The 23,401-nt window shown below is 37.2% G+C and overlaps 1 protein-coding gene across 1 annotated transcript in view; it reads left to right on the plus strand.

Annotated features, from left to right (window-relative positions):
* Positions 1-249: 249 nt before the first annotated feature.
* The window catches only part of LOC145780584 (girdin-like), a 32,260-nt gene continuing 9,108 nt past the window's right edge, over positions 250-23,401 (plus strand). Inside the window, exons 1-28 of the mRNA XM_082592213.1 lie at positions 250-385; positions 1,088-1,170; positions 3,051-3,159; positions 4,792-4,920; positions 5,617-5,700; positions 6,628-6,771; positions 7,360-7,523; positions 8,218-8,299; positions 9,099-9,277; positions 9,562-9,688; positions 10,077-10,212; positions 11,016-11,152; positions 12,019-12,096; positions 13,235-13,456; positions 14,034-14,159; positions 14,425-14,546; positions 15,923-16,031; positions 16,336-16,473; positions 16,970-17,089; positions 17,408-17,560; positions 19,464-19,627; positions 19,841-19,996; positions 20,478-20,616; positions 21,755-21,895; positions 21,996-22,157; positions 22,361-22,618; positions 22,878-23,002; positions 23,248-23,380. Coding sequence (XP_082448339.1) covers positions 317-385; positions 1,088-1,170; positions 3,051-3,159; positions 4,792-4,920; positions 5,617-5,700; positions 6,628-6,771; positions 7,360-7,523; positions 8,218-8,299; positions 9,099-9,277; positions 9,562-9,688; positions 10,077-10,212; positions 11,016-11,152; positions 12,019-12,096; positions 13,235-13,456; positions 14,034-14,159; positions 14,425-14,546; positions 15,923-16,031; positions 16,336-16,473; positions 16,970-17,089; positions 17,408-17,560; positions 19,464-19,627; positions 19,841-19,996; positions 20,478-20,616; positions 21,755-21,895; positions 21,996-22,157; positions 22,361-22,618; positions 22,878-23,002; positions 23,248-23,380 — 3,789 coding nt within the window. The 5' untranslated portion in view covers positions 250-316. The remainder of the gene's footprint in view (positions 386-1,087; positions 1,171-3,050; positions 3,160-4,791; positions 4,921-5,616; positions 5,701-6,627; positions 6,772-7,359; positions 7,524-8,217; positions 8,300-9,098; positions 9,278-9,561; positions 9,689-10,076; positions 10,213-11,015; positions 11,153-12,018; positions 12,097-13,234; positions 13,457-14,033; positions 14,160-14,424; positions 14,547-15,922; positions 16,032-16,335; positions 16,474-16,969; positions 17,090-17,407; positions 17,561-19,463; positions 19,628-19,840; positions 19,997-20,477; positions 20,617-21,754; positions 21,896-21,995; positions 22,158-22,360; positions 22,619-22,877; positions 23,003-23,247; positions 23,381-23,401) is intronic.

Raw genomic sequence — 23,401 nt, forward strand, 5'->3', positions numbered from 1 at the left:
AAGATATATTATTGCGACAAGTATGATATACATAAAAAATGATTAAAAAAATTTATTTTCTAAAGTTACAATGCTCATGGACTCATTCAGAACTTTCCGCGGACTGGTTGTTGAGAAACATTGGCCTAGAAGCATAGTTTATGTTTCCGCATAGTTTCTAAACTATTTTTACTTTCAAGTTTTGTCCTTGTCTTTTTTGTGTTTTCATATTATTGTTTGTATTTTTTACAGGTACAGAGATTTTTTATTGTGCAATGTAATTTGAAACGTTACAATATCATCATATTGTTATAAATGTTGAGTATACCCTGAAAATATGAACAGCATTAACGAAAATATACATGATGCTGTGGCCATGTTTATGGATACCCCTCTTGTTCAATGGGTAAGTTAAATTGTTTTAGATAATAATATTAATTAAGAGTGGCGTGTCTTTTATGCTAGGTAAGGAAGTTTATATTGCAGTAGTATTCATGTTATGGTTAACTATTTCTTATACCAACTTAAAGAAGTTTATTTCAGAATACTCGGTACAGTATTTAGAAACTTTGGAATAATTTCCATTTTTTCTCATTATTACAGAAATTACCAAAATATTGCTGCCAGTTAAAGAGTTGAAAAAAATTGAATAAAAAACTAATTTTAAGCAAATATTTATGTTAAATACGGTACCGTACTTTACAAAAACATGTAATTCCTTTGAATCAGCGCTAAGTAATTAGTATAGATTTTAGATATGTGCTGACTGTTTGCCAATTCCGTTAATGATATTAACTCAGGAAATTAAATGAAATATATAATGCAACCAATTAAACAAAAGGCAGACCCTTTTGCGTTTCATGAGTTTTTTATTGTATATACATTAGTTCCAAAATGTGGAGTAAGTTTTAAAGGTTTCATTATACTGAAATAGACATCCACTATAGCAGTGTGTAAGTTTTGCTTGAAACCAAAGCCAGGTTCTGTACCAGTGTACCACTGTACCTGTGCAAACAACAACAAATTGGATTCAAATTGTTCGGAAATCTTTGGATGACTCTGCTTTAAGTTGTAGTGTTTTCTAATCCCTGTCATTGTTGCTTTTCAGATTCAACTTCTTTTAAATAAAGATTCACTAGAGATAGAAGATCTTCTTGATGGGGTAGCATTGAATGAAATCATGCTAAAAATGTAAGACATTTTGCAAGGTGTAATGCACCAATATCTGTTTTAGTCAAAACTTGTACTGTATATACAGTAAAATTAAAGAGTAGTTTTTGTATGTGATAAAAAGTATAGCTTTGGGAGAGAAGAAATTTTACAATACCGGTACCATAAACAGAGGGTCTGCTACTATTCGGTGAGTCCGATTCTGTGAGTCTGATTCAGTGAGTCTGATTCAGTGAGTCCGATTCGGTGAGTTCCTAACCTCTAACTCCTAACCCCTAACCCTAAAACGGCAATGATACCCAATAATTAAAAAAAAAATTGAAAAAATCCCCTGTTAAGGGATCGGACTCACCGAAACGGGCCATTCCAATGAACAGATGACTGACTATAACTTAATTGGATTGAATGGCATTATTCAAAACAAATACAATGCACTAACAGACTAACAACATAATAAACACAAACGTTTTTGGCAAGAACTCTTTGCCCTCATCTGGATACAGAATATACCTAATATATCCAATTATACATCTAAACAAGTGCACAACCCACTGAGATAATTACACACACAACCGAAGAACATAGAATTCTGACTGGTAGTTGTATTTTAATTAAAAGTCCTTATAAACTAACAAGGCTTACAGTTAGATAGGAGATGAAAAAAATTGCAAGGAAATGCTAATGCAGTTTATTATTAAAAAGTGAAAAAAATATTTGGCTAATGTGATTAATCTTATTCAGCTTTTTCTGTGATTTCTTTCAACTAGCTTTCATTTTAAAATTTGTTTGGAGCACTGTTTGTAGCTGCAGACAGGTAAGAGAGAGCAGGTCAGATGGACATGCACAATTGCACATTGTAGCACCAGGTGATTGAGATGCTTTTGACTATTTTTATTTGATGCTTTATGGTTATATGTTAAAATCTTATAATACCGTACTCTATTTATAATTTATATACATATTTTAGGCTTAATCATAACATTAATGTCCAATTGTCCAAACCTATGACATAGTCAACAGTCATGGATTTTCCCTTTTTCTGGTCATTGTTTTCCACATGTAATTTTGCATTAAACAACACAAATATACAATAGTTGTAGTGCAAAGAATTTACTTGTAAACAGGTCGTAAATAAAACAGTAAAATAAAACGAATTAACTAGTAATTGTGCGGTGTGCAGCTCCTAAGTTTTTCATCTCCACAGTGTGGGCACCTATGTGCATTGTGTAGGTCTGCACTTACAAGTCATGGTTCCATTTTTTAAATTACAATTGATTCTAACTACACCAAGGCATTCTGTTATATTCAAGGGTTTAGACCTGTAAGTTATTTTGTTAATGTTTTGATCATGATAAAAAAAAAGACTGAGTGAAACTGTTCACCAGTCATTTGATAAATAAAGTGACTTACGTTCTTCTGGTGACTATAGGCTACTAGGTTACCTTAATTGTTAAGGATGATACCTAACTTTTATTACTGACGTTTCGTCAGTTTTGATTGTGATGTTAGTGTTACATTGGCCATTTTTCTTTTCATGTACACTTTGTACAGGAAATTTTAAGAATGCAGACTGAATTTCTTCCTTAACGTTATGAGATAAAAAATCGTTGAGTGTATGCACAGTTTTATACTTGCATTTTTCTTTGTACCTTTCATTGAATTTGCGTATCTGTATTGATAACTTTACCAGTAGCAAGTTTGTTGTGTAATTACTGTATTAATGGGGTGGAAGCTAACTTGGCGACAGTGAAGTTTTTCGCTTCCTTCTCCTCTCGTTTTAGTATGTAATTATAAAGTACCACAGTGTATAATTGTGCTACATTGAGCAATATACATCAGTGATTGGTCGATTAAGTAACACAGAAAATGCAGTTCAGTTTAATATAAAAATGGTGTTTCAGTGATCCAAGACCAACGAACAAGAAAGCTCACAAACATGCTCGAAGCGACAGCAATTTGAATATTCAAAACTTGGCAATACTTATTGAACACATAAAGTCTTATTATCAGGTTTGTAGTTTTTACTTCTCGTTTTGGTAATGGTATAAAGTTATTTCAACCTTATTTTATCTGCAGTATTGTTACGTTTGAAACGCAAATTTATTTTTTCAGAAAAGTTTATAGCTGCTGCATGTACGCAACAATGCACTTTCAAAAAAGTTAAACCAAACAAGCCAGAACCTTTTTGTTTTGTTTGTGATCTCCTTTTTCTCAGTTTGTCAAGAAAAGCACTAAGTGAATGTTGAGCAAATAGTTTTATTTACCATGATTAAATATTTGTGCGTGTTAGAGTGGACTTGGTGAGTAGTTTTGTCATTTTCAACTTGCATTTTTTCATTTGTTGATCAATCTCCAGTAATATAGCTTTCAGGATTTTTTCAAAGCTCTTATGTTGATAATCGCCCAATGGATGATTTGTTTGCATTTGTCCAATATCCCAAATCGTAAACTAAACCGCTGTTTTTATCCGAGATTTCTTGGGACACAATAATGATTGTTTTCCAAGTCCGTGTCAAAACATGGTACTATTTGTTACTCTATAGCCTTACTTGCGTATCTCATTAATGCACTTTGTAAACAAAACATTACTTTATCACCTACGTCAGTTGTTCCCAACCGTTGTTGATGCATTCCTTTATTAGGTTTTGTTGGAGCTTTTTATATGCCTCCTCCCCTAATACATGTGGACGAAAGCGTGAAGGTTATTAAAGATTACTCATTTCGCATTTTTATACAGTACTGAAATTTCATTGTAAGCTCGTTAAGTTGTTGTGTCTTTGCGTAAGCCACAACCATTGTTATGGCATGACTGGTCATTGAAGTTAAAAACAACAAGCCTGTTTTCTATAACAATAATCTTGCAAAAGCACTTTTTTCATCTCTTTTTCCAAAGAGAAAATGCACGTTGTTTGCAACAAAAATGTGTCAGTAGTATATATAAAACATTTTATCACCTCCCTCCCCTGAAAAGCAAGTCTGAGCAGAACTGCCAGTAGAAAAGGGAACAATTAACTTTCACCCGCGCAGCCGAGAGGTAGCAGCGTTTGTAGGCTACTTACGCCAATTTTTTTTATCATTTGCACGCTGTGTGACACAAGATACGGTATAATAATGTCTCCTTTTAACTTGGATACAAAGATTCTGTTTCCGTAACCAAAAATCTTCTACTACCGTACATAATTACGGATACGACAAAACAATTCCAGAAATTTTCTCAATATTGTAAAGTGGTGTAAGTAATCGGTAAATCAACTTGAAAACAAAAATGTTTCTACAGTTAAAATTTCTCCTTGAAGAGGAATTCCTTCACTTGCAAACCACTGATCGGCGTGGTATAGTTTACATCTATTTCAACAGATAATTTCAAATTTGCTTTCTAAACCCAGGCAGCAAAATTCGTCATCTTTACATGGATTCAACGTCGTTGAATCCAGGTAAAGATGACGGATTTTGCTGTTGAGAAGGAGTGCAACTTTTCTTGAACCCATGGATATTTCCAGACAGCAAATCAGTCGTTTTTTTACATTATTTCAACGTCTAGAGGTTAAAACAATGTAAAAAACGACTAATTTGCTGTCCTCTGGGTTTCTCTGGTTGACACAATTTTAATTTCTAATGTTTCTTTTTAATCTCGTACGACAGGAAATTCGTAAGCAAGTCATCGTGATGCCGTTGCCCAATATTTTGCTGATGGTGAAGAACATTAGAAGCCCAGAAGGCCTCGCTGAGATGCACAAACTCCTTCTTCTGATACTCGGCTGTGCAGTGGAGGTATGTTCCTGGTACACAAGTTGTTGCTTGTTCAGATACAAACAATTTTTTTTCACACGTTTTGTCACTGACTGCTCCGTTCCTGAGAGAATGTCCTGTTTTTTTTTTTGCGGAATGGCCCGTTTCGGTGAGTCCGATCCTTTAACGGGGGATTTTTTCAATTTTTTTTTAAATTATTGGGCACCGTAGCCTAATTATCATTGCCGTTTTAGGGTTAGGGGTTTGGGGTTAGAGTTAGAGGTTAGGAACTCACCGAATCGGACTCACCGAATAGTAGCAGACCCTTTTTTTTGGTATGTTCTGTGTATTATTTGTGGTCACTCCAAGCTTATGCAGTAAATGGGATGAAACAAAAGCCTGGTGATTTTTGCATCACAAATTTTTTTTTTCATTGTTTTACTGCAAATTATAAATTTTCAGTTCTGGTGCTCACCTCATAAAATCAATGCAAATCTATAAAATGCAGCAAACTAGCCATTCTTAGCATAAATCGACTCGACATAAGTAGACACGAAACACTGTGTTTCTCTGTTATCACTTTCGTTTCGATGAGGCAGGACTTGACGTCACAAGACCCGATGTGAGATATAGTGTCTGATTCCCTCATCGGATATTTACAATTAATATTTGAGTGAGCCGACGAGCCGTCCTCCCAAAGTGGTTCCTCCGCGATCACTTGTCATTGTTTCATCTTAGTGTGAGGATCGGGAGCAATTCATAATGAAGGTGAAGGAGTTGACTTATGAAGGGATGGAGACCATGATGAACCACATTAAATATGTAAGTGGTAATCTTTATCACTTTTCAAATGCACTAGCACAGATAAGTACATCTGTAAATAAAGCTATATCCACACTTGGTCTGACTTTGATCATACACTGTGTTTGCTTTGTTTTGCGCTTATTTTGCATCATCGACGAGCTTTGGGCACTTTAGTGAGTTACATTTTTTAATTTCTGAAAAATTAAATTAAAAAATTTAGATATATTTTGATTAGTTAGCCCAGATGATAGTATCACCAACTGCAGTCAACAAAGCATACAGAAACGAGAAAAAAAATCTTAGACACCTCTTATCTAACAAGAGTTGCCCTTTTGACATCGTTAGTTTTAGTATTTTACCAAAGACAAGCAAGGAGAAACAACACAACTGGATTTGGCTTACCATGAATATATTTCACATAATCACATATTTATCAACAAATTAAATAATCGAACGTTTTCGACTTATTCTGAGCACTCACATGAATCTAAAAATTTACAACAAATACAATAAATTACTATGACTATGTCACTCACTGAATGAATGACAACAAGAAATAAACAGTGATCGAATGCTAGCACAGCAGGAAAGCAACAGTCCAGAAAACTTCCTTTAGACGCTATGTACTGATTAAGAAGAGCAAGTTAACTTTGAAATAAGTCATGAACTTCAGCATCATTGATCAAGCTCTGTGATGTATTTTGCGAAATAATCCAAGAATCGTCCTATACTTTCATCCATTCAACATTTAAAAAAAATTTATAAAATTTTTAGTATGTTCTATTGCTCAATTGTATTTTTTTGGTGTCAGCATAATGTCTGGTTAGAAGTTTAATGTGGAAGTGTGGTGAAAAGATATATTTAATGTCATATTCCTTTCATGTCAAGTTTTACATTAAATACAAGTTCTCATTCAAGTTCCTACCACTCTACCATAATTCACAGATAACAGAAAACACGGACATAGTTTTGAACACACATTGGGAGGAAGACTTGACTGTCTTTTCATCCGGAGACTTGGAAGACCTTACTCGGAAAATGTCGGATCATATTCAGCGTTTGGTCTCTGAAAGAGACACATACTTAATGGTAAGAGAAGAGTTTATCTACTAGCTGCTGAATGGAATGTTCAGATTGTGGTTATTTATTACTCATCGGGATAAGATGGTGTTTAATAGACACGTACTGTACAATGTACATACCGAACAAAACAAGTTGTTTTATATATGAGTCAAATCAAAGAGCCCATTCAAGATTGACCGTTCCATCGCTGTCACTATTTGATTTGAGACATAGCTTTACACTGTAATGATCTAGCACAGACCTGGAGCAGTGCGTTCGTAAACTGCCATGCCGCTAAGTAAGAAAAGTGTTGTGAAATACACACTAAAACTCATGTTCTGTGATGATTCCGTATGTTTTTTTGATGGCTTTCATACTGGCATACACTAAAAGCTCTTCTAATCTGCTAAACATCAAAACGCTAAGAAAACGTTATGTTGAGGCCTTAGCAGTTTTTATTGCACTTCTAAGGAAACCAACCTGTTTGATTAAATATATTGTCAAATACTCTTCTTTCAAAGCATCGTGTGAGCTTTAACTGACATGCAGTTCGAATATCTACAGCGTTAGGTCTGCGTTGATCCGACTGGCTATTTGTTCAGTTTTCAATTTCAGCTCAACGCTGACGTCACCCTGGAAAGAGACTACCTGCGATCCCAAGTTGGGGGAAACCATAAACTCATAAGACGAGAAAGCTCCAGCTCACTAGCGAGCAGACAACATCTGATGGTTGAACTTAACGAACTCAAGTCAAAGTTCAGGAAAGCAAAGCAGGAACTGTACGTATGTTCGCAATGAAGGTTTTGTTTCTGTTAAAAATATGAAGTTTTGACGCAAACTGTTTTGCAACTTTACAAAAAATCTGCCCTCTTAGCAACTTTGTAACAGTTTATGGCCTTTTTGAAGGTAAATTGCATTTTAGGTTCCATTGTTCTCGACGTACAGTGGCTTGAAACCTTTGCATAGTGTGCCATATTATTGTCCAACACCTTTTCCACTCTTTGGCTGCTCAAGCAATTATTGTTTGTACCGGATCATGCAGGTCGTGCTATGACATCACGCTGTATTCATCAACCCATCGCTTCTTGGTCTACAGTTTTCTTTGTTGTCAGTAAAGTTGCCTCAACCTCGTGGTATGACCGTAACGCTGCGACAAAGAGCGCATCGTGAAAGCAATATAGAATTACTTGTTTATTTTTACTACACACATAGTCTTGTTACATTCGTGTAAACTTATGTTATTTGGTGACAAAGCCGATGAAAAGAACTAGACTCGCGAAATCACTGCTTGTGTCGTGTGGCGTTGCATTGAGATTAAGCTTTCACAGGATGTCACTAATTGCTGGCATAAAACAGTCGTCGGTTTGATATTTGATTTGAGTTGTTTTGTTTGAAACTGTTAACATGTTTTGTCTGACCACTTACGCAATGCGTGACCGGGTGACTTTCTCAATCGAACCTCGATCTTTGCAGCGACGAGAAAGTTGAAGCCAATGCTGAGTTGAAACAGGATTGCGAGGACGCGCAAGTTCTTCTTCATGATATTCGTAAAGAGGTATGGTTGAGTTGTTGCTACTTGCCAATCAAAAACAACAAAACTGTTAAGTTCCCTTCTTTATTAAACCTCGCAACGTTTGAAATCGATATTCCGTTGAACCAACATGAAACTATGAACTGTTGTTTTATCACCAGCGTAGGTTGACTGCTTTTGTATATTCTGTTGTTGTCTTGTGATTGATATTTCACGTACCGATAGTTCTAAAGTTCTAACGCTGAAAGTTTACACTAAAAAGTTCATAATAACTCCACAACAGTACGTCATAGCTCAGTACATCAAATCAGTTGTTACATTTATTCTGCGTTTATAAACGTTCAATCTATTAGAAAAAAATGATTTAAAGACAAAGTGCTGAAATACCGGTCAAGTTTAAAATTTCTTCGTGAAGTGTTGTTGTATTTAGCAACGCTTCGGATATCTTAATTTAAATTTTGCGTTGAACAAGAATTCTTTACAATGATTTTGATTTAAGATATTAAAATTGCTTTCTATCCACTGGTTGGGTTGAAATTATTTTCAAAACGGTCTCTTTCGGATGGTTTGAAGTTTTTCCCCCGGCTTTCGCTCTGTTTGCTTCATGAACTTTGCAGTAACTTTTGTGCTTTTTTCGAAAGTTGGTATTACAATTATTATTTTTCAATCCTATTCATGCCATCATACTGTCGGGTTCTTTATCAGAAGAAGTATTTTCTTCTATAAAATTTTACTGCCACACCATAGCTGCTGTGTTTTAACGCTGAATCATCGAAAAAGTCCTAAAATCTAAATCAGCCTGAAACCGATTAAAACGCCACAGAACGTGGATCTGTTGAGTGACGCGCGATCTGCTCGAGCGTTGCGCGATGAAAACGACATTCTGAAGGAAAAGGCGGGGAAGGCAAATCGGCTTGAGTTCGAACTAGAAATGTTGAAGGAAAAACTTAAAGACATCGAGTTTTACAAACAAAGGATTGAAGAAGTTCGAGAAGATAACAAGTAAGTGGTGCATTTAAATCGGCTTCTTGCCCTGTGGTTTGAAATGTCCGCTACAGGTGAACTCACAGAAACGCAAGTAACTTGAGTGTGTATAAAAATGATAGGCCTGTCTCTCTATATTGCAACTATGACGGACAAATTTCCATTTGTTTGAGGAAATATTTTTTTTCACTGCAGCAGTTGGCGAAGTAGTACGTAAACGTATTGTCTGCTTTCTGTGCAGCCCAGTGTCGTGGGCGGACTAAGTTGCTAGGCTGGCAATTCACTGGTGGCTTTACCTGCAGAGTTCTCCATGAAACTAAGGACATGCTAGAAGAGCAACTGGAATCTACCCGGGTCCGCTTGGATGGGTTGGTGGATGCTGAAAAGAAGATCATCGATTTAAAACGACAACTCCACGAAACGTCTGAGGTAATCGACGTCGTAACAGAGCTCTGGACATCATGGTTTTATTAATAGGCTCAACTTAGCACATTGAACCATGTGTATTTGTGTCTGCCTTCATGCATGTGATAACGTGGATGCATATGATAACTTGAACATAAACTTTGAAGTTCATATATCTGTTCATTCTTGTTGTTGTTTTTGTGGTCTTTGATTTCTTCTTGTCTAAAATGTGCCTTGACCTAATTTTCTGGTTGAAGAACACGTAGCCCAGCCAGCAAAAGTTGCTGTTTTACATCGTTTAAACTGGTGTAGTGACGAGAAAGCAATGCAAAAAGCGACATTTTTGCTAGCCGAATCTCGATCATAAAAGTAAACATTGTGTCAAGTTAAATACGGTTCAAATACGTTCCAGGATCGGGACAGAGGCCAGTTACAAATTCGCGAACTCATGGAAACGAATTCAAATCTGGAAATGGATAAACTTCAAAGCATGGGCGAGTCCGGCAGCCTTGCTTACCAGCTTGAGCAAGCTCGCGGAACTATGGACGGTCAGTATGAAAGTTGGGATGTCGATTCGGACCAGCAAGAGTTGCCATTTTTACTTGCTAGAATAATGAAGCTAGCCTGTTGGGACGTGGACATAACGTTTCCTCTATGTAGCAACTTTCCTTTATGATGCTGTCATGCGATTTTGTTGAACAGACTGCGTTGTAAGAAAAAATGTGGGAGATTGAAACAACTCATAAACCTTAGGATGGAAATTGTTTGGGAACAGTATGAATGTTCTACAACACTTTTTGCGCTTTCGTGTCTTCCTAGGTTACCACAAGATGTTGAAAATGATAACCAGCTTTATTTCCGACGTTTACATGTTGTGAAGATTCTGTTTTTTTTTTTCGCTGAGGCTTTTCGGTCATTTGTCCGAAATGAGTTGAAAAAATTCGGTCATTTTTTCTGATGAAAACATTTCCTTTCAAGTAGCTGATACAAACCAATAAATTCACTATAGATTTTTTCGAATATTTTGACCGAATTGACTATTTTTTTTTCGGACATTTTGCTAAAAAATTGGTCAATGACCAATAAGTGACCGAAAAAAAAACCAGGTGAAGATAATTAAATAGGCGCTAAGCCATCACCCGACTAGCCGCCTGTGTTAAAAAAAACCGGTTAGTTTCATACTTGCTCTTATCTTGCCCGTTGATGACCTTTTTTCTTTATAGCGTTTTCAAATAATGGCGTAGCTTCCTGTGTGTACGTAGCTTCCTGTGTGTTTGCGACGGAGCGAAGACAGACAATTTTAGTTAATGAACAACGAAGATAATAAACGTGTGACTGTCAACAATCACAGGCGCTCGCAAGTCGATTCAGGCCGAGTCGGAAGAGTCTGCCTATACTCGAGCATTGAGGCTTGAAAAAGAAAACAAACGCTTGCAAGCGTTGGTCAACACCTACAAGGATTCTATAAAGAGCTCGGAATTGACGCAGGTTTGTTCAGGAATGAAACCACGCAATTGGTGTCTCATAAGGATGCTGTAAAGTAAATATGGCATAAACATTTAAAACCCTTACTCTCCCAACTGGATCAAAATGACCTAATAAAAAATTTAAATGTAGGTTGTATTTGTTTGCACGGAATGAAAGTTTACAAGCTAATCAAGTAACTTCAAAAAATTCTGTTTTATAATTTCGAAAGACTTATAAAAAATGTACACTAGTAGATTGAGTTCGCTTTTAGCAGTTAATTTCACAAATGTAGATGTAAACGACCTGTTTTAGCCTGATGCTGTGGTAGTAGCGGTTCGTCACTAGCTTTCAGAACACACGGCGTTCTGACAATACGACTCGTCATTGCACATAACCAGGGAACTGTGTTCCGAAAGCTAGTGACAAACCGCTACTACCACAACGAAACCGCAGCATCAGGCTTTTACAGGTCGTTTGTATCCAGACTTGTGACTTTATAAAAGAAACCTTCACAACAATAGCAGCAGACGTTACTTCTCACTTCCCGGTAGTGTCAATTCGCCCACGTGTCTGCTGTGACTTCGCATTATGTGCGATTATTGTTGTTTGTTCCGGATTGTTTTTATTATCTCACACTTTTGTCGATACTGAACGATGTATCTATTGAACGTCTTCTTTGAACGTTGCTGAGAGTTAGTTTTAGTGTTAAAAGATATTTTTGTATACGTATACTGCGCCGTCCTACTCCGACATCCGGAAAATCATAGCCGGCATCCGGGAATCCATTTGCAACTTTCTTTGTAATAATCGTTAGTTGAACTACTTCTCGCTGTCGTAGGATTTAATGCTTTTCAAGTTTTATTTCAACACAATCATTATCGTTCCAGGCGAACATGCTCGAACTTGAAAAAGAGAATCAACGACTGAGTAATCGCGTACAAGGGCTACAGGAGCAGATCAGCAAAGTGAGTTGATGTTCTCCTTCTACAAGTTTTATGGTAATATCATCAATCATCATGTCTATTGTAAAGACTTTAAAGTGTTGCAATGAAATTTAACCAAATATATCGATGTCTTTCCACCAAGTTTATTCATGTGCTGACCGAGAGAGTTTTTTTATAGAATGCTCTTAGCACATACAATCCTGGCCAGTACTGTTTGGTAATGTTGGTCGAATGTCATTCAATGTTGATTCTACTACAAAACGAAATAACGTTGTTCTACTTGACTCATGACTACGCTTTGTTTTGCGACGTTAATTGCCCAAAACAAGCACAAGCCACGCTATGAATGCAAACAGACGGGAGTCTTGCCATGCTTGTTTCACTCACTGCAATTATTTGTTGGTTGTTTTTTGCCGTATAACACTCATAAGACTGGTATTTGCTGTGCTATCGTCTGCATAACTGGCTCAGCATCTAAATACTATAAGTCAACGTTAAATACAGGAACTTTGAGACGCTAAATGTCTCGTAACTCCTATAAACACTCTGGATGTTTATTACGTTGTTCGTTGTTAAAAATTGGTTGAGGTTTAGTCTCCACAGACATTGTAATTTTTAAGGCTATCAATGCATTTTGCACTCGGTACGTGCCTGCATCGCGTTGTGCTGTTGTCCCAGCAACTGTTGCTTTACTTTTCTGACGCCAAACGTCCGTTGTGACAACTGTAGCTTATAGTGAAAATGATATAACTGATTACCTGATGAATACAAGACTTATTGCATTCACCGCGGCATGTGTTGACATGTTTGTATCTTTGCTTGAGCTTCACTTAACTAAAGACGGGGAGGGTCTATCGTTATACCAACTTAAATCTTGTTTGCAATGTCTGGTTTTCGGTTTCACCAGACAGTGCGTTTGCAACGTAGGACATCTTTTTTGTGAAATACCTTAATTAATTAATTTTATTTGTCTTGTAGCTGCGTTTTTCGTTTCTACTTTTGTATTGCACAATGCAAATTCAACCCCAGACAGCAAAATCCGTCATTGTCACATTAGTTCAACGTCTGCAGACGTTGAATTAATGTAAAAATGACTGATTTGCTGTCTGGGGCGATGGTAGTTGCTGCCAGTTTGCGATGAACTCGCATCATTTCACAGGAAAAGCAATCCGTGCTGGACTTTGAGCAACTTTCGAATGAACTCGTGTCCGATAGGCAGCGGTTGGAGACCACCCTGGAAACATCCCGCGCCACCTCGGAGAGAAGGATACAGGAGCTACAGGAAGAACATCACCAACTCAACAATACCATAGACACTTTAAGAGAACGAGCTAAAATAGGAGGAGACGCTAAAGTTAAGGCGATTGAAAAGGAAAATAAAGTGAGGTTCCATTTTCCAAACGAATTTTTTGACATAAGGCAAATTTGTATTTCTTTTTCTTCTATAAACTGCAGGCTATTTAGTTTATAAAAACTTGATTTGGTCAAAAAATTGACAAGCAAGTCAGATCTTGTATACTTTTTTTATTATTGGTCTATCTGTGTTTGTTAAATCTAACGTGATATTTTTTTATGATCATTACTAATACACTTTTTATTATTTTGCAAAAGGTATTTATTACGCTGCATAACAGCCTACCATGATATCACCTCATCACATCAAACTAGTGATTCCATACTTGCTTACCTAGCGTCATCAGTAAAAAGATATAGTTCACATTGTTCCGTATGGCACCAGCACATGTAGGTTCATCACTTTCTTTATCTCGTACGATTGTCATGTAGCAACTGCATCCATCCAATTTATTTAACCTTGAGCAGTTTCTTTTCACAACTGGATTGTACGTTCAAGAACAAGCGTTTCCTCTGTGGCTATAAAACTATTCACATTGGGAAGTCTTTTCTTGAATAATTGAGTTTTGCAACAAATTTTCATTCAATTTGTTTCAATCTTGAAGGTTTTGTCTGAGCTAGTGAAAGACATCACTTCAAAGCTCCACAAAACCGAATACGACCGAAAGGCTTTGAATCAAAAGTTGACGAATGCGAAGGAAAATCTTGAACATGCAGAAAATTTACAAAAGGTTAGATTGTTTGGAAAATGATGGAACTAATTGCCCGTTAAGATTGTACGCATAGTAAAGTTCTGCCAATGTTGTAACGACGTAATAGCATGCAGTTTGCACATATTGATTTTCGGGTCCTCCACTTCAATAGGATAAGTTTTGGAACTATTTCCCTTCAATGTTACAAACTTAAAGTGTAGTGTTTAATTCGTGCTTGTCCAAGATCATGGTAGCACCGGAAAACAGTCTATTTTCTGACATGTTTGCACAATTTTATTTGCAGGAAAGTATCAAGTTGGAAAAGCGAAACGTAAATCTTGAGAAAACAGTAAAACAATTACAAATATCTACGTCTAATTGTGAAGAACTCGAACAAAAAGCGTCGGATTTGAACGTTGAGAACAGGTTGGTTTTCACCTGTAACACTGTGAAGTATTAACCTCCACTGTATTTCAAATAAACTTTTTAAGAACAGGGAATTCGATGTAGAATCTACATCTACATCTATCTACTGTAGATAGAATGACACTAAGCCTAAAAAAGATTACCGTACCACTAACAATGCATCAGTGGTTTTTCTTATTGTCACATTTAGTCGGTTCATGCTCGGTGGTTGGATGTTTAGATGAAGTGAACGGAAAGGCAAGAAAGCCAATCTTCGTGTCCACCTTCATGCATGTCATTAAGTGCCCTGCCAAAGACACAGTCGCATTAAACGGTGTCGAACCAGCGCCCAAAATTTCGAGTGCCGTTCCAGGGCTCTCACCGCTCAGCTATGTAGCCGACAGTTGCATGCTCATTGCTCTTCTTTCGAATTGTACACACGGCCTACTAGAACACGGCCAAATATGTTGCTATTTGGGAAAATTTCTATGAGTCTTAATTGTGACAATGATAGCCATGACAAACCTGACATTTTTTCACAGAAGTATGTAAAATAAGCAATATTTGCATCTAGACATATTTTTGGTTTGTTTTGCCTGAGATTAGATATGTATGTTAAGCACAATTTATGCAATAATAATGTAAAATATGTAAGACTTTCCAACTTCATCCTGGAGTTAGTCTCATCATACACTCATTAGGTTTTTCGTATAGCAGGATCTTTTGCCAATGTAGTCTCATCATACATTCATTAGGTTTTTTGTATAGCAGGATCTTTTGCCAATGCAGTAGCCATATTTTACTTGCAAAATTAAATTTGACGAAAAACAAAACTAACTAAAATTTAAATTGACACATCCAATGAACAGCTTCAACATAGAATCCACACAAAATCCTTGATACTTTTAATAGAAGATGCAATTGCACCAAAAGCGACACACTAAACGGTGCTACCCTCCAGTGTGCAGTTAAAAGTCTTACATAATACGGTACATTATTATTGTGTAAACTGTGCTCAACGTACATACCTAATCTCCAGTTAAACAAGCCAAACATATGTCTAGGTCCAAATATTGCTTATTTTACTTACTTCTGGAAATGGGAAGATGACAGGTTTGTCATGGCTATGATTGTAACAATTCAGACTCTTAGAAATTTCCTCAAATAGCAACATATTTGGCCGTGTTCTAGTAGGTCATGCTGTACATTTAATTTTTTTGTAATGAATAATTTTGCGTTTTTTATTAATAATTTGGGTTTTTGAAACTATAATCTGATACTGAGAATTTTAGCAAAAATTTAGTAGTTTGTTCAATGGCAACAAGCAGCTTATTGCTCAGTTGATCGGACTACATTGCTTATCAATCCCTTCTCACGGTATTCTATGTTCACTACAGGCAGTTGAAGAAGCAGGTGGAAACCCTCAAACGATTAACCGAACATCTTCAGGAACTAGAACAGGACAAAAACGTCACGGAACAAGAAGCTACAAGGCTGAGAAGACAAGTCAGTCTTTTTTTTTCGTTTCTTTTCTTGCGTTTTTGTTTAACGCTCATTTAAAAATGATTTTTAAACTTGTTTGGCAATCCGAGTCGTGTTGGTTCGTGAGTGGGGACAGTTCTCAATCGCCTTTTTGTTGAAGAGTAGAACTTGAAGTGATTTCCGATTCCCTTTTCATGGAGTTCAACTCAGATTCCAGTCAAGTAGAAACGAAGCGTTCATTTTTGAATGCGTAACATTTGAAAAAAAAATTAAAATGCATCTTACATATTTTTGAAACCAAAAAAAAATCGCATCATTTAATTTCCAGGTCGAATCTCTGAAGAAAAGTTGCAGCAAAATGAGTGAACTCGAGCAAGACAAGTTAGAATCCGATAGACGATCTATGCACCTACAACAATCGCTTGATACGATGAGAGCCTCTGTGAAGCACAAGGCAAAGCTAGAGGTAAATTGGTCTACAACTATATTTTTGGTTGTATTCAATCGCCATCTCCGCTTGAAGCAGATTGCGCATCAACATGGGTTATCTGTTTCCATGAGTTTCAGTTTTTAGCTAGCTCACTCAGTGTCATCAAATTGAGTTCGGTTCATGCCTGGATGTTGTCGTGCCACCGCCTTGGTGGTCTGCCTCATTCTCTTTCCGTTAACTTTACCTTCCATGTAGATTTTGCTGACTCCGTATTTTGATCTTTTGGTATGGTCGAACAGTTTTAAGATTTTTGACTTTATTGTTACTGCAATTGGGTGTAGGTTCGTTATAGTCGTGATGAGTTTTTTCATTGTTGTGGAGGTCCAATTTACGCATTCTAGTTTTGGTTACGTTACGTTTTAGACGTTAGCTACGCAGGTTACGCTACAACGTAAAAGCACGTTTTTTTTCTAACCATGGTGATGCTCAGTTGCTCACCCAATGAATCTTACTCGTTTCGTTATATTTCCAGGTCGTACAAGTGGAACTTGAGAGCGAATTAGAGCGAGTGAGGTCACAGTTAGAAACAAGCAAGCAACGTTTGAATACGAGAGAAGACGAAATAAGTGAACTGGAACGAGAAAACGATCAGGTCTAAAGCTACCTAATTTTGACAAAGTTTGGTTAATTTTTTTACCAATCCTATTTGTATCATGACTGTTTAATCAACAACACTCTTTAATTTTAAGATTGTGTAACTACTTTTTGTAAACGATAGCCTACTTGTATAAGGCCTGTTCCTTCATCATTAAACGAAGCGCTTGACATGGCTCCACTCTTTGGATGGTATCAAGTTTTGCTTAAGAGCGGCTTGATCTGGTTTGATGCGGTTTTTGAACGCTTGTCTAATAAGTTTATGAACTCCTCATGTTCTTGAAAATCAACTTGTTTGTTTTTTGTGAATTTGCAGTCGAACGCCAAAATAAATCAACTTGTCCTGCAAATAAAGAAGCTGGAACGGTTTGAAAAAGAAAATCACGATTTGTCTTCTGAAAACAATCGATTGGAATCAAGTAACAAGAAAGCTAACAACGAAATTCAAAGATTGAAACGCTCGTTAGAAGTAAGATACAAGTTCTGTGTTACCTAAAACTGATTAAAAAAAGCCGTTCACAACACTCGGTTGTGGTCTCAATTTAGTGGTAACCAATGTAAGTTCCAATGTAAACCAATGTAAATGACGCGAAGATGGGAAGAGTATATTAGCGACCTGTATGGAGATGAGAGAGGAAATATTCCTGCTATTAATAATGAAGAAGGTGAACCAATACTGGAATCTGAACTTGATGAAGCCATAAATGAATTGAAAAGCCATAAAGCTCCTGGTAAAGATCAAATAACAACGGAAATGATAAGAGCTCTGGATTGTGAAGGACTAAAACATATTCATAACTTATGTAATAACATCTACATGAATGGCCACATACCACTAGAAATGAATGAATCCATTCTTGTCAAACTGCCGAAGAAGCCAAAAGCCACACAGTGTACAGAATTTAGAACCCTTAGTCTCATGAGTCATATACTAAAAATTTTGCTGAGAGTTGTTCTCAGAAGAAATAGAAAAATTATCGAAAATGAAATTAATGAAACTCAAAGTGGTTTTATGCCTGGAAAGGGAACACGGGAAGGAATTTTCAATATGAGAACTATATGTGAACGTTACAACCAAATCAATAAAGATGTTTATACTTGCTTTATAGACTATGAAAAGGCCTTTGACCGAGTTAAACACGAAAAATTGATGCAATGTTTGGCTGATATAGGTTTAAATGGAAAAGATCTGCGACTGATAGCAAATCTATATTGGACGCAAAAGGCGTTTATTCAGATGGAAGATGGTCTATCTGGTGCAATGAACATAAAACGTGGAGTTCGCCAGGGATGTATACTATCTCCATGTCTATTCAACCTGTATACTGAAATGATTTTCAGACAGATTGATGGAATGGAGGGTATCAGCATAGGAGGTATGAACATATCCAACCTAAGGTATGCAGACGATACTGTTTTATTGGCGGAATCAACAGAAGCTCTCCAAACAATAATAGAAAAAGTGAACAATATTGGAAAGGAATATAACATGAAAATCAACATAAACAAGACGAAAACTATGATTATTACAAGAAAAGAAAATGTACCAAGTTTAAATATTACCATTGGCGGAATGCTGGTCGAACAAGTCAAAAGCTTTACCTATCTGGGACACACAATAACTGAAAATGGCAGATGCGATACAGAAATATTGAGACGAATAGAAATAGCAAGAAACAACTTCGTGAAAATGAAAAAGACATTAACAACACGCAAAATTAACATCAACACTCGAAAACGAATTGCGAAATGCTATATATGGACTACACTACTCTACAATGCAGAAACATGGACACTGTCATCACAAATGGTTAAACGACTTGAGGCATTTGAAATGTGGATTTATAGAAGAATGCTTAAAATTTCATGGAAGGATAAAATCACAAACAAAGATGTACTATCCAGAATACAAACCAACATGGAAGTTCTACAAACAATTAAATCAAGAAAATTGAAATATTTTGGCCACATGATTCGCAATAATTCTATTCAAACACAACTACTAGAAGGAAAAATGAACGGCAAACGAAATAGGGGCAGACCACCAAGAATTTGGACTAATGATATTGAAGACTGGTCAGGACTTAACTACAAAACTGCAAAAGAAAAAGCTCAAAACAGAGAAACTTGGCGTCTCATTGCCTCCAACCCTCGACGAGAGGAAGGAACTTAATGATGATGAATGTAAGTTCCAGGTCAGAAAATCTAAGAAGATAATGTTACGTTTTGGTAGCGTCGATTTTGCATTGCTTTCGAAAAGCTACGTTGCTTATTCTAACACAAACAAATGCATTCAAACAGCTTGCTTATGATACGTGCATTGACTTGACTTGTTTCGCGTCATAGTTTTCATGTCTCATTTGATTCCACAGTCAACGACTGCTCAGTATGATGACGCCAATGATGACGTGGCAGTCCTCAACCTGCATAATAAAACCTTGAGCGGTGAGGTTGAAGAACTAAAGAAAAGGGTTTCCAACTCGAGTCGTTCCGAAGAAGAGTTTCGAAAGTTACAGCGGCAACAATTAGTCGACAAGTAAGCGGTTTTTCCATGTTTTACATTGCACTAAAATGGTGGTTACTGTGGTATGCGGTGGTTACTCTGATATGCGGTGGTTAGTGTGGTATCACTGAGGTTATTCTTCCTCGTTTTTATTTTTACACGCTTAAACGCCACGTTGTTTATGACTATTTTCGAGGAAGGCAATTAAGTTTTCTTTTGAGATCCAATTTTACTTTTTCTTTTCAGACGAACGTTGGCTGCTTTGCGTGAAGAGCTTGTAGAGGAAAAGCTGACGTCACAGCAACTCCAATCAGACCTCGATAGGCTTCATACAGAGTTGGAAGACATTGGCATCAGCAAAGAAGAATTGCTTGTGAATGGCAGCAACGGCGAGAACGACAGGTAGCTTTCTACAAAAAATCACTGTAGTTGTAAAGCCAAAAAGTTATTCATAATTTATGTTCCTAGCCGCTCATACTACTGAAAGTTTAAGCGTTAGCTGCGTGGCCGAGTGGTGAGGGCGACTGTATGACTGTGTCTTGAAAGACGCATAATGAAATGAAAATTTACTCAACTAAATCCCCTTTATTTAATCACGCACCAGGCATATGCCTGAATGCGAAAAATGGAAAGTGATTGGCATTGTATTGAGTGTATGAGCACGCCACATCGAAATTGAGTAACTTACTAGGTTCGTTGAATTTTGTTATAACACTACGCTTGCCACGTGTTCAGTTAAAGTATTTGTCAATTTCAGTCACTTGCCCAAATATCACTGGCTTAGTGAGCACTTGTCTAATTGCCATTTGCCAAGTTGATAACTGCTGACTTGTAGGAGACTCTTGCCAACAACTTCGTTGACTAGCTTTGTTCTTCCTTGCAGGCGATTCAAAGCATTGGAGACTCGTCTTGAATCGACGATGCAGAAATCGCTGGGCGCTAAAGAGGAAAAGATTGTTTCGCTGGAATCAAGGCTTCAAGAGTCTGTCAACTTAAACAACAAGTTAAGAACAGATATAAAGGTTGGTGGACGAAGATACTAAAATGCTTACACTGTTTTCACTACAGCAAAAGTCATGACGTGATATATTGGTGTTAATATCTCCAATGCTAAGTACCAATTATACCAAAATTGCCATGGACTCTTCAGTACAATGATGGTTAATGTAAGGAAAACGTATTTGAACGTTACATTTTAGACACGAAACAGCCTTGTTGATGCTGAGCACTCCACTCCCGACATCGTCATCAGATAGCTGGATTTTTGTTAGCACCTCATCTATCTCTCCCAGTGTTGCCGTTTGTAAATTGAATTGCACAATTTGTCTAAACGCCAAATTATGAATTGACTTTCAAAGTATGAATGGAAAAGCGTATTTTACTTGTTGTTATTAACAAAATGCTCTTTGATCAGTGGCCATTTTGAACATCCGGGAGTATAGGGTAAGACTTCTGTTGTTGGCCTAACCTTAAACAACGCTTCTGCTGTTAATTTGGAGACTTAACATTCATTTAAAATGCAATATTTCTGGCTGATGTCCAGCATGTTGTCGGTTCCATGGACTGAGGACGATTGTCGATTGCTAGTCAACAATGCGACAGCATCGTAGATTTACTTTTGTTTGCTTACTACCATTAAACAGGCTAATGGTGCTTGATTTCCAATGATATCGCAAACAGAGAGAACGTTTTTCTTTTCACCAAAGAAATTTCCGAGTTGTTACGGTCGACGTGATATCGTTTCGAGCCGACATGTTCCCAAGCGCTGCCGATTTACGGTGTAATTAAGCATGTCAAGCATAATGCGCTGCTGCTACAACTGATCTGCAATTATAACATTCATTTGCTGGAAAGCTGCGAAATGGCAAGCTTAGTAACACACATTCATTCAAAATGGTGTCATGTGTGATTTCGCAACTGTAATCAAGGTACCAATTTAAAAGTCGAAAAGTCCCCATACAGCAAAACTCGTCATTTTTACATTGATGCAACGTCTGCAGACAATCAATGTAAAATGGGAGATTTAGCTGTCTGGGTCTGCTTGGCATGAAACACGAGCCATCGGGTGAACATTGTTTTCATGTCTTTATGTACGCCGTCGCCCTCGTCTCTCATCACAAACGAGACAATCGTTGTCAGAATCGATTTTGTGCTTCCCAGAACTTGCGACGTGATTATGAGGCTTTGGCTCAGCGACATCAGGAGGAAGTTTCCGATACCAGCCACTCTCCACCCGAGAGCAGCAGCACCGCGTATGAGATTATTAAGATGAAAGATCAATTAATCAGCGTTGAAAGGAAGGTGGGTGATCTACTTATAAAATACATAAAAATGACGTCATTATACGTAAAAGTTAGTGAAAAATTACCGTATAAGGTTTTTGTTTTCCATTCAATTCCAGAATGCCACCTTGCTAGCCGACAATGGCGCTTTGAAAACTTCCTCCCAGGATCTCCAGGCTCATGTCAAGTCCCTTCAATCTCAAGTTAGCACCTTGCAACGTCACAATGAGAAGATTCAAGAAAACAACGATTCACTGCAGAAGCAATGTGCTAATCTACAGGTGGTTTCCTACCAGTGCCTTCAGTTGGCTTTTGAACAAAAATTGCAGATTGATCATTGCTATTGAATTGGTTAAAAAGTTGTAGGCTTACTGGCTGAAGCTGATCTTTTCCAACTGTTGTATCATAATCTAGAAATGAGCGTTCTTCCTGGCAGTCAGCACAAGGCTGAGTAAAGAGTACTCATATCTTTCATTTCGAACAGGTGGAGACCTCGACTTTGCAATCACAGTGCAGCTCGTTGATGTCTCAAAACGCGCAGTCCAATACCCACCAGTCGAACGTCGAAGCTGAGAAGCAACAGCTGGAGACGAAACTGGCAGCAGTGGACAAGGAGAGAGAACAGCTTGAGAACGATCACGACGATATGACGTCATTGTACGAACGTCAAACCATTGAGTTGGAGAATCTGATGCAAGATCATCAGAAGTTGAAACAAAGTTACCGCCAGCTTAACCAAGATGTGAGTATAGATTTTTTGACTGGCCATGCACTCGTTTGGCGAAGGACTTGTTAAAAATCCATTTACAGTGACTTTATTGAAGTATCGAAAAACCAGTGGAGATTAGTGCGGTTTCGAGCTGGTGTATTCGTTTTTGACTTTAACACTGGATTTGTGATTGTGCAACTTGTAGTCGAATCTGGTTTTTAAAATTGATGTCTGCCGTTTGGACGCTTACAAGCTTCTGCAGCTTTGTGAAAATGGAAAAATTTACTTCCAGCAAAAAGACTTAGAGAACAAGTTCAACGATCTCCATAGGAAGAACAGCGAAGTGAGCAAGCAGAGGTTGAGTGAAACAACTGTGGCTTCCGGGAATCTCGGAGTCCTCAAAGATGCCCACGATAAGTAAGTTGCTCCAATCCTAGAGAAACAGCCAACTATTGTGTTACGTTCACAATCCTTGAATGTCCTTTTTATTGCAATTGTCTTTTTGGCAACTTTTGATCTCCTTTGAACATTAACAGAACATTGTGTTTCTGCTGATTTTGATTGTGGCGATTTTTTTTTTTTGAAATTTGATTTGTATTTGTGACTTGGATTTTGTAACTATTCTTTTGTGGCCAAGCGTAAAAATGATTATATTTTGTCAGATTGAACAAATCCTACCAGGTTCTGAACAGTGAATACGAGGACGTACAAACAGATCACTTGGCTCTAAAATCTAGTTTCAACCGGCTTAAACTGGATTATGCAAAGTTGGAAGCTGAAACGTCGGATGTTCGGGTTTGTCTTCTGCAAGTTTCT

This window comes from Aplidium turbinatum, chromosome 1 (genome assembly GCF_918807975.1).
Source record: "Aplidium turbinatum chromosome 1, kaAplTurb1.1, whole genome shotgun sequence".
In the NCBI taxonomy this organism is placed as follows: domain Eukaryota; kingdom Metazoa; phylum Chordata; class Ascidiacea; order Aplousobranchia; family Polyclinidae; genus Aplidium; species Aplidium turbinatum.